This window comes from Dendrobium catenatum, unplaced genomic scaffold, assembly GCF_001605985.2.
Source record: "Dendrobium catenatum unplaced genomic scaffold, ASM160598v2 fragScaff_scaffold_249, whole genome shotgun sequence".
Taxonomy (NCBI): domain Eukaryota; kingdom Viridiplantae; phylum Streptophyta; class Magnoliopsida; order Asparagales; family Orchidaceae; genus Dendrobium; species Dendrobium catenatum.
The window spans coordinates 1,478,591-1,490,378 of record NW_021318711.1 but is presented as its reverse complement, the minus strand read 5'-3'; the positions used below and the strand labels follow the sequence as shown (position 1 = coordinate 1,490,378).

The following is an 11,788-nucleotide window of genomic DNA, read 5'->3' as shown; positions in this document are numbered from 1 at the left end:
CATGAATTATTCTTTCTTCGCCACTCCCCACTATCCCTTCATGGAATCTCTGATGTCGACCGCACAAACAACATTGCGGATCGCACCTCAACCAACGCTTATGATGTTTTTCTTGGCCACAATACTATCCAATGGAGCTTAAAGAAACAACGCATGGTTTTATGTTCCTCCAACTAAGTAGAAATGTAGAATAGTGTGCCATTGCCTCTAACAGGGCCGAACTCAGATGTTTATAATTACTTCATCAATTTAGAGCTTATTTATCCTCTGCAGCCATTGTTTGTTGTGACAATGTCTATGTCATTTATTTGTACGTCAATCCATTTTTTTTATTATTGGATGATACATATTGCCATTCACTTCATTTTTGTTCAGGCAAAAATTCAAAAGGGAAACTTCGGATCTCTCATGTCCCTCTCTGAGGCTCCAATGATCAACTTGCAGATGCACTCACCGATCTCTCTCTTGTCATCGCCTTGGTCAACATTGTGTTGAGATTGACATCCTCTCCTGGGACACCACCTCGAGATGGCATATTAAAGGAAAATCTTATATTCTTTTCATTGTATTTTTGTGGGCTCCAAAAATTCACATCCCAGCCTCTCCGTGGCCCCTTTGTTTCTTCGGCTCATCGGGAAGACTTTAAACGAGCAAGTTCCGAGACAATTTTCAAAAAGCATATTAGATTTTGAATAAGGCGTTACCCAGAGATTTCACTCACATTTTGCAAGGATTTTATGATCTGAGTTTAGGTTTCATATAGGTGCAAGCCCCTATAGTTAATTACCCCTCCCGATAGCGAGAGAAAACTTTCAATTAAGGCTAGTCGTCAAATAGATATGTAGTATCCGGCTTATAGTAGCAGCATGATTTAATATTTGAAAATTTGATATTTAAAATTAGATTTTCATCACATTGCACTTAAAGTAGATGATCGGGGACTGATGATAGACCCGATTAAGATTCATAGTTCCATCGTCCTGCATCATCATGATCCATGTTTTACTTAGTCATATGAGATATTCAACCCAATTTAACAGAAGGATCCTTGTCGGTAGTCATGGGTTGCTTCATCTAAGGGTACCTCGTAGAGCTAGGGTGAATGTTTGTCTAAGAGGATAAAATTGATTTCACCTTATATAACAGAGGACTTTATGTCATATCAACCATATCCTATTGATTCATTACTCAATGATTTAGCGTCAACGGGGAACATACGAGCTCTGACCATAACCGTAATTTAATGTGCCATTTGGCGGCAAAACGATCCGGTCAGAGGGTCCCGGTCATAGTTGTTTACCTGTAGTGTCATTTGGTGGAGAAACCACTGATTAGAGGACATGTGTTGCGTCCTTACTGGCAAGAGACATATTGAGAATGAATCCTAGAGATATTCTCAATCAAACATTTGCTCTTAACAAGCTGAAGTGATTTTTATACTTGTCTACCTTGGCAAACTGTTGCAGATGGAAGATGTATATTTTACTTTTTAAGTATTTTGATATTTTTATTTCAATTTTAAATATTTAGGTTTTAGTGACCTTAGAGTTTTGAATTTTTTGTGAGAATTTATGAGGCATTTTCAAGTATTTGGAGGCTCCTCCAGTTGAGATTTCATCTCAACATAACCATCATCATGGTACTTATGGTCAATTTCGTTTTTTTTGTCAAACCTTATCGACTTTGTTAATTTGACGACAAAGGATTGGGTTCGTTGTCGGTGTTATGCCTTTATTAGTAAAGTTTTCTTGTTATAGATCTTGAAGGCCTAATATGAACGCATAAAACAAATAACCCGGTTAATGTCACGACCTTATATTTGTTTGGTAGTTCGAGCTTGTCAACTCCTATCTATTCTCATAGACGCCATGTCGCCACCTTATATCCCACACAACATCCTTATACGCCATGAATGTACATACACACACTCGTCGAGGCCCATGCAGATATATGCTTTTGGCTTTTGCATGTATTTTATATGATGCATTTGCGTAGCTATTGTATATATATATGCAAGTGGATGCACGCGACACATTTGTATGTTATGCATTTATGTGAAAATTTTGTGCATTAGTTAACTTATGCATTTAGATGTTGTGACATGTTTGAATGACGTATCTGCATCTTGTATGATATATTGACATGCAGTGTAGTAGTTTAATGAAGATTATAATATATGATGTATTTGCATGGTCAGTGTATATAATGTACACATACACTGTATGTTTTGCTTGTATAATATATTTGCATGAAAATTTAGTGCTTGCATGAAGTATTTTTATTCTGCATGATGTAATAGCATAATGCATATTACAACATGTATCTTGCATGTATCTAGTACAATTATATGTTAGGAGAGGATGTCTGCAACATATCCACTCGTTCCTAACTACATGTAATCATGATTATGCTTATATCGTAGCCTTGTGTAGTGCATTATGCATATTACAACATGTATATACATGAAGCATTTTGCGTGCTGAATGGCGTATTTGCATGACGCACCCTGCATATTACAAATGCATGCATGTTATGAGCAAGTTGTATTTGCTTTAAACCCTTCCAACACATCTTAGTTAGCAATTCATTGCATATCTCCCATTGTCATTTACAAGCAATTTATCGTAAACATCACATGCCTTTTGGTATGTTGCTAGATGATTTATAAATAAAACTGCATTGATGTCAGTTGGTGTTTGCATATTAAATGATATAGTTGTCATATTCGTTGAAAGTTCACGTTGTTGCTTGTGAGCAAGTCAACATCCTCATTGTTCATTCGTTTATAAATAAATCATGTACGTTGAGATTTCATCATAAGTCCCTTGTAATTATCTGCTGGTGAGATTTAAGTTTTATTTTCGTTATTTATTATTTGATTGCATTTTCTCACTATAGATATTTGGTTAAAGTTCGATTCCCTGCAGGTTTTGCTTTAGTCCTATTCCTTGTTATTTGTTTAAGTTCAAGTCCTTTGTTCACTGAAAATTTTGGCAGCATCTCTCATGTTTACAAAAAAATTGGGAACTTGGGCCTTCCCACCATGCTACGAGAGCGTGTATGGTAGGTGTCGGGCGACACTGCAACCGTGGTCTATAATCCCACCACGCTATAAGAGCGTATATGGGTCTTCGAGATACATATTTGAAATGCATAGTTTTTTCCCTCGTAGGTATTGAGCACGTACAAATGTACTTACAATTGTCCCCGCCATGTTACGAAAGCGTGTATAGGGCCTACCCACCTCGCCACCAGTGTCGCACAGGGTTCCCTCACACCAAGCTACAAGAGCGTGTATATGTGATTTTCAGATGTGCCGTGAACTCCAAAAGCGGGATTTGAAGTTTTTAGGATTTGGAGACATTATACTTGAGCGACGTAAGACGGTGGCGGCTATGTCGAGGAGAATAACGACGAGAAAATCACACAAAAAATTTATCTTCTTTTTCTTTTCTTCCTCTCTTTTTTTTTTTGCCTTTTTTCTCTTTTTGTTTTTTTTTTTTCCGTTCTCTCTCTCTTCAACCTTAAGATTATATCTTTTTTGCTTTAGTTATGGATGTTCTCACTAGACATTTGCAAGATGATGTACCTTGGTGTATGCTTTTTGTTGATGGTATTCTTCTTGTTGATAAGATTAGAGAGGGAGTTGAAGGTAAACTTGAATTATAGAGGTTAAACTTAGAGTCTAAAGGTTTTCGCTTTAGTACATCTAAAACTGAATATATATAGAGTGTAATTTTAGTAGTAATAGACCTAATGAGGCTTTGCACGATCAAGTAATTAATAAGAGTACACGTTTTAGATATATTGAATTTATTCTTCAGAGTGATGGTGAAATATATGGGTATATTATCAGCATAATTCAAGTTGGATGGTTGAAGTGGAGGAATGCATTGGGCTTTTTGTGTGATAGAAAAGTCCCCCTCAAACTTAAGGGAAAATTCTATATGATGTTGGTGAGACCTGCAATGCTTTATGATGCCGAATGTTGGCCATTAAAAGAGAAGCATAAAACTAAGTTAAGTGTTGCCAGAGATGAGGATGCTCAGGTGGATGAGTGGCTTTACCCTTAGAGATGGGATACGAAATAAACATACATGTGAAAAGGTTTGAGTAGCATCATTGGAAGATAAGATTAGAGAGAGTCTCCTTAGATGGTTTGGTCGCATAAAACGGTGGCCTTCCGATGACCTGATTAGGAAAGTATAGGTATTATATTTGACTCATGCGAAAAAAGGTAGAGGTTGACTTGAAAAGACTTGGTTAGAAAATATTAGAAATAATCTTTATTTATTAGATTTAAACGAGAATTTGACTTTTAATAGAACACAATGGAGAAAAAAGATTCATGTGGCTGACTCCACGTAGTGGGACAAAGGCTTGATGTTGTTGTTGTTCTCTCTCTCTCTCTCTCTCTCTCTCTCTCTCTCTCTCTATATATATATATATATATTTTATTTAAACTTTTCTTGTCGTGCTTTAATTATCTTAATAATGTATGTCAACTCTTTTAACCGCCTTAAATCCTGAATTGAACAGCCAAACAGTCACAGGATTTAATTGGATTTATCATGAATGTTACCAAACAGTTTTCAGGATTTAACCTCCCATGATTTCATAAATCTGGATTTGGAGGATTTATGAAATCCTACTTAAATGAAATCCTAGATTCTATCAAACAGCCCCTTAGAGTTCATATGCCATATTGGACATAACAAACCAACAAATCTAAGATACAATATTACTAGAGATGCTCTCTGCATATTAAAGGCCGACAAATATAGACATTCATGTCATCCAAAGCAGAGCATATGATGACATTCAATTAGAAAACAAACACAATACTACTAAACATTTCGTGTAGGTTTCACATATAGTAGAAAGGCAGGCATCAGCTTCTTGCAGTGTTTTCTGATAAAAAGAAGTTAGCTAAGGATCATTTGAAAAGTCACCTCTAGGTTGTTTGCAACCATGCTCCGGTGTTAGAAGATCTGTTGCAGCTCTCTTTGGTCTCAGCTGCATCAAAAGGAAGCTTCACTAATTTGAACTATATAAATCTATTCAAAATATATATATATATCTAGTTTAGCGTCTAATAATATGAATTATGATTTCTTAAGTCTAATACTAATTAAGAGATTAAGGCGATCACCTTGTTCTTTTATCAGTGGAAAATATTGAAGGAATCAGGAAATCAATGGTGGAATCAAGAGAGAGGTTCAAGGTGGCTGCCGCTCCAATAGATTTAAGAAAAGTGTTAAATAATCATGCATCGTATGAAAATTTTATCTTTCAATTCTCCGTCAATTTAAAAAATTATTGAGGCTTTGCCCTTTTTAAATTTGGCTAAACTCTCCCACGCCCTCTCATTTTAAACGTTGGTGGCTCAGCCAATGTCTTATACTCGATATAAAAATGCAATAATTGGATGAGAAAAAAGATTAGTGGGTGTTCAGCAAAATTACTTCTGTGCAAAATTCAAGAGAAAAAGAAAGGATGAAAATGGACTAATTAGTCATTGCTGTGTTTGATTAGAAAGAGTTATGGGCAAAGATGAAAGAAAGAGAATGAAAGACAGAACTAATGGTTATGTATCGCTCTCTAGTTAGATATAACAGTGATTACGCATCACTACTACATATTTTATCGATTTAGATGACCAAGCAGGTGATTTTTTCACTAATTAGATGAGGGAAAAAGTTGGCACCTTGTCTTCTGCTTTCTGATAGATTTGCCTCAGGAGAATGTTTCTAGCTTCAGTTGTTATAACTGCAAAAATTTACGGCAAGGGTGTTAAGGAAATCTTGCAGAATACATAACACACCCATTGATCAGTATTTACTAGAACCGATGATATAGTAATAAAACCAAAATTTGTAGTATCAACTTACCAACATGCAAGAGGCTGGAAAACACCTAGCCATTATGATAAAGATACTTAGCTACTGATTCTCCAGATCATCACGTTGGTATGTTTTCCACGAAAAACTATTCCATTATTGTCATTTTTTTAGATATTGCTATGTCAGAGAGTATGCATCAAAAAGATGAAAAATTAGAACTGATAAACTAACAGTTATCTGTTTTCCACCCAAAATTTTAAGTCCATATGAAAGGACAAATCACTTGACATATATATATATAATTATTAGATATGGGACTAAATTCAATACTATCATGCGCATTAAAACACTACAAATGACTTAAGAGATCCATACTCCCATTACTCAAGTCAAGGAATCCAACGCAAGTTTCTACAGTCAAAACCTCACAAACATGTTCTCAAAATTTTTATTTTAAGATCAGCTTTCTTAAGGCTTCTTGAAATAAGAATAAACATAATAATTTGATATGCAGAGTTGAAAGAAAGTCTAATGTAGGAATCCTCAAGTTTGAAACATTATACATGCAGTTAAGTTGCTTCCAATAGAAGAAAAATGTAGGCAATAATATTTTTATCAGTAAGATCTGGAAAAGGAGTACCTTGGTTTGGTGGAGGAACAGTCCTATTATGAGTAGGATGATATGTGGCTGGTGTGAGTTTCTGGAAATTAGTTTTAACAGTATTAGAATCATAAACAATAAATTCTTTAATAAACCTACATGCTTAATGTACATGAAGCTAATGATGGATTTAGAACTAAACACAAGCAACTTACATACATATCGAGAAAAGGTACTTTTTGAAGTGAATTAGTACATGTAATTGCCTAACAAGCATATCAAGTTCATGCTAAAAGTGTAATATTTTTTCTTTGCTCTAACCATATACACTACTAAATATCATATATTTGTATAGAAAAAAATAAAAAGATGGGGCAAATGCGACATGGCATCAACATCTCCTTGCAGAGCCACTTAAAAAAATAGGGATGCATTTGATTCCCTTGACATTGAAGAGTTTTGTGTTTATCCAACAAAATATTATTTCACAAGCTACAATATAAAAGCGAAAGATGTAAAATCTTTAGAAATCCTTACCGCATTCATGCTCTAGTGATTTATTTAACATAATGAGCTACTAACTTAAGTGTTCTATAATAGAAAAAGAAAAAGAAAAGTATTGTAATAATTAGGGCTATGAATTTGGTTTGAGGATTTAAGATGCTTGAAAATCAAATCTATTTTGAGCTTGAATCAAAGTCAACAAGCTGACCAATGAGCCAAGCCTGGCTCTGATCGATTTAGATTGCATCGAGCTAGAATCGGATTAAATTGGCTTGAGATTAAATCAAAATGTATAACCATTTATGTACAAATACAAACATGCATAGATTTATGCATATATATCTTATGGTTTTCTTTATCTTCCACTAGAGTTACTCAAATCTTTTCACGTATATGCTTATTTTGTATCTTGTCTCTAAGAGTAAAGCCACTCATCCACCTGAGCATCCTCATCTCTACAAAACTTAACTTAATATTATGCTTCTCTTTTAATGGCCAACATTCTGCCACCATAAAGCATTGCAGGTCTAACCACCATCTTATAGAAGTTTCCCTTAAGTTTGAGTGGTACTTTTCTATTACACAACTTGTAGGAGTCATAAAAAATTTTAAAAAAAATTATTATAAAATCAAATAATGGTATATCCACCTAATAAGATAAATGCCCCTAGACCCTTTAAACGTTATGCTACATCTCTTAAGTAAGGGTGTCAAAACGGGTTGATAGGTCAAGTTCGGGTCCAATCTGAAATATATTCGATCAGAATCCAGTCAACCTGAGCCTGACCCATTTAATAAATGGGTAAAAAAAATCAACTTGAACCCGACCCGCTAGCAACCCAAATGACCCGAATCCTACCGTTAACCCGTTTTAGTTTTAAAAAAACTACAACTTATTAACTATAAATTTAGAACCTTTACTAAAAAATAAGAAAAGCATACCCACGATTAAAAAAATTTAAGGAAAAAATATTAAACAGATCATTTTCAAGTCAAAAGCGGGTTAACAGGTCAACCCAAATCAAGATTTTTTGAATTAAGTTCGGATTAGGTTGGTAAGTTAAGTCATTTATTAATACCCTACTCTTATGGATATAATTCAAGCATAAATCAAATAAACATTCAAGCTAACAAGTTTGAACATAAACATTCAATAATTTAAATGGTTCATTCAAAATTCTCAGTTTCGGAGTTCCAAATTGAAGATCTTGATTTCCACATAGCAAGTTTCTTAGAGATATATGCAACTTTAAATATAATGGTGTGCCTTATAATGCAATAAAACTTAAGATGTTTCCCGTTTCTTTAAAGGACAAAAAAAATGTGGTTGAATTTACAAACTCAAAGATATATAATAACTTGGAATGAACTTGTATAAAAGCTTTTGGCAAAGTTTTTTTTCCTGATAAGACTTTTAAGTTAATAAATAGCATAACCTCATTACTTAAACGAAACACGAATCAATTTATGAGGCTTGAGAAAGATCTATGGACATATTAAGGAAATGTTCATATCATGTCTTACCCGATTGATTAATAGTTCAAATTTTTTTATAATGAGTTAGTTGATAATATATGTTGTAGCAAGTGGATCATTGATGTACAAACCATTTAAAGAGGCTTTTGTATTGATAGATGGCCATCAAAGAGAGTGAATATGAATCCCCAAAAAATAATAAGTGTATATGAAAATGATGTTTTGTCTTTTTGACTTCACTAAAAGCTGCACCATCTAAACAATTAGATAATTTAGAAGTAAATATAATATAGAGTCAATCAATGATTTGTGACAATTATGGTATTTCCCATTTAGGTGAATTTTGCCAGAAGAACATTGAATCAATAAATTATGTGGCTAATGGACAGAATAATCTTTAATATAATACTCATAATTTTGGTCAAGGAAGTCATCCTAATTTTTCTAAGAGTAATAATAAAAACATAGGAGTAATTAATATGAATGATAATTAAAATACTCCTATAAGAAATTGGAATAATCAAGGTAATATTGCTTTAAACTCTAGACATAATTTTCCACCAGAATGCCCTTCTCAAGTTCAATCAAATAAACATAAATTGTCTTTGAAAGAGGTCGAGTTACAAATAGGCACTCAATTGTTAAGTAAAGCTGCATCAAAAAAGAAGGATTGAAGTGCAGTTAGGACAACAAACAAATTCATTAACTAGCATACCTCAAGAAATTTTGCTAGGTAATACAAAAGTAAATCCGAAGGACAATAGCAAAGAACAATGAAAGCAATCCAAAATATGAGTAGGAAGGAGTTGAAATAAATGATAAAGGAAAATCAAAGTATTAATGAATCTGAACAAGGGAAAAATGAAGGGAATAATAATGATGAATAAAAAGAAAAAATGAAACCTGAAAAAATATTTAATAAAGAAACAAGCAAGTAAAAAACAATTGAAAGACCACCCTCACCCTTTTCCTCCAAGGTTTCAAAAGCACAAACTGAAAAAATAATTCTATAAGTTTTCAGAAATTTCCAAGAAACTTGTTATTAGCACTCAATTTGCTTAAGCTTTAGAACAAATGCCTAGTTATGCGAAGTTTATGAAAGACATTATATGAAAGAAGAAGATTAGGAGAATTTAAAATTATAGCCACCACTGATGAATGTAATGTCATAATTCAAAGAAAAATTTCACAAAAATTAAAAGAATCTGGGAGTTTCATAATTTCATGCACAATTGGAGATAAATTATGTGGAAAAGCCTTATGTGACTGTTGGGTTGGATTCTGAACCGACCCAGCCGGCACCACATGGGTTGGCCTTAGTCCACAGAAGGCGGGTCAAACCCCCTCCTATGTGATTGTCGCCCAAGCCATGGGCCCGACATGGCTAATTAAGAGAGGCGACTAGGTTAGGATGGAAAGAAATTTTGAATTCAAGTGAATTAAACTTTAAATAGGCATGAGAGGTTAGGGTTAGGGTTTATGTTAGATTATTGTTTCTCTTTGAGTTCTCTTTGATGATTTGGACTCTAGACTCTTCGTCTAGAGATTGGGAGAGAACGATCCACCTCTCGAATTGATGATCAGTTGTATCTTTGCTTTATGTTTGCTTTACTTTGATTTCCCTAATACAATCTATTGTCTTGGGTTGATTTTGTTGGCATTCTTGTGTTCTTTTTCGCTGTTTTTTACCAATTTATTATTAGGGTTGCTTGCGAACTCAAGTATTACCGATAGGATTACTTGCGAACTCAAGTATTTCCTATCAGTGACCTAATAGTTAGCATAAATTTCATGCCTTTGTCATTTTTTATGAAATTGGGATTAGGAGAAGTTCAACCTCATATGTAACTTAAAATTTGGTTGATAAATCATTCACATATCATAGGGGAGTTATAAGGATGTTCCGGTGAAGTTGGACAAATTATCTTTCCTGTTGATTTTAGACCTTTCTTAGCTTAAGTAGACCTATGAGAAAGATAAAGAAGTACTCATTATCCTAGGAAGACCCTTTCATAGCTTTAGGTAGAACTATGATAGATGCGCAAAAGGGGGAATTAACCAAGATAAATCAAGATCAAAAAGTGATTTTTAATGTATTTCAATCAATGAAATTTTCCAATAAAATAATAATGAGTTCTATATAGTGGATGAATGTGCGCTAGAAGAAATAAACAATAATTTAAATACTAATTTATTGGAACAAACTTTAAAAAATATAAAATTTGTGAATGAGAAAATGAACTCACTCATTTCTAAAAGCTCCATGTAATTAATTCTTTAAAGAAGAAATTGAAGCATTAAATACATCCTTAATAGCACAACACATAAAATCATTTATCATAAAAACACCTGAGTTAGAATTGAAAACTCGACTAAGTCACTTGAGGTATGCTTTTGATGTAGGTTTATCAATTTTGCCAATAATCAGTTTTACGGAGTTAGATGAACTTGAGAAAAACTAATAAGAGTTTTAAGAAATCATAAAAGGGCATTTGGTTGGATAATAGCAAGCATTAGAGGAATAAATCCTCATAATGTATGCACATAATCTTAATAGAAGAAGAGTACAAACCAATTATGAATCTTCAAAGAAGACTAAATACAATAATGAAGAAAATTAATAAGAAAGAGATTCTAAAATGATTGGATTTAGGGATAATCCATCATGAACAATTAGAAATAGAATAAAGGGTAAGCCCAATGCAATGTGTACCAAGGAAAAGATGGATGAAAGTAGTGACAAGTAAGACAACTACAAAATATCAATTTTTTTCTTGTCCTTTATTGATCAAATATTAGTAAAATTGGCGATGACACCCACTCAATTATTTTCTAGTATTTGTTGAATGTATAACCAAATTCCAATAGTCGGAGGATCAAAAGAAAACTACATTCATAACTCCGTATGGAATTTTTGTCTTAAAAATGATAACTTTTAGACTACATATTGCCCATGTCATTTTTCAAAGATGTATGATTGCCATTTTTTCTGATTTGATAGAATAAGGCATAGAATATTTATGAATGGTTTTTCAATTTTTGGCACTTCATTTGATAATTTTGAACATTTGGCATTGGTTTTAATAAAATAAAATAAAGAGACAAATCTAGTTCTAAATTTAAAAAAAAAATCATTTTATGACCAGAGAGGACATTATTCTAGGTCACTAAATTTCTGAAGAAGGCATTAAAGTTGACAAGGTAAATATTTGGGTGATCGAAAAACTTTCACCACCTACTTTAGTTCAACGTTTAAAATTGCGCAATAAAAGGCGCGCGCGCCTCAGCGCATTTTCGACCAATTAAGCCTCAAAGCCTACGCAATAAGTTTAGTTTATGAGGCTTACGCCTCAAGTTTACTGAG

At 33.4% G+C, this 11,788-nt stretch overlaps 1 protein-coding gene across 1 annotated transcript in view; it reads right to left on the bottom strand.

The window, feature by feature from the left end:
- Positions 1 to 4,686: 4,686 nt before the first annotated feature.
- Positions 4,687 to 11,788, bottom strand: part of LOC110098249 — a 17,215-nt gene continuing 10,113 nt past the window's right edge. The window contains exons 2-4 of the mRNA XM_028693285.1: positions 6,484 to 6,544; positions 5,708 to 5,769; positions 4,687 to 5,016 (exon numbers count right to left, since the gene is read on the bottom strand). Of these exons, the coding sequence (XP_028549118.1) occupies positions 4,930 to 5,016; positions 5,708 to 5,769; positions 6,484 to 6,544 (210 nt within the window). The 3' untranslated portion in view covers positions 4,687 to 4,929. The remainder of the gene's footprint in view (positions 5,017 to 5,707; positions 5,770 to 6,483; positions 6,545 to 11,788) is intronic.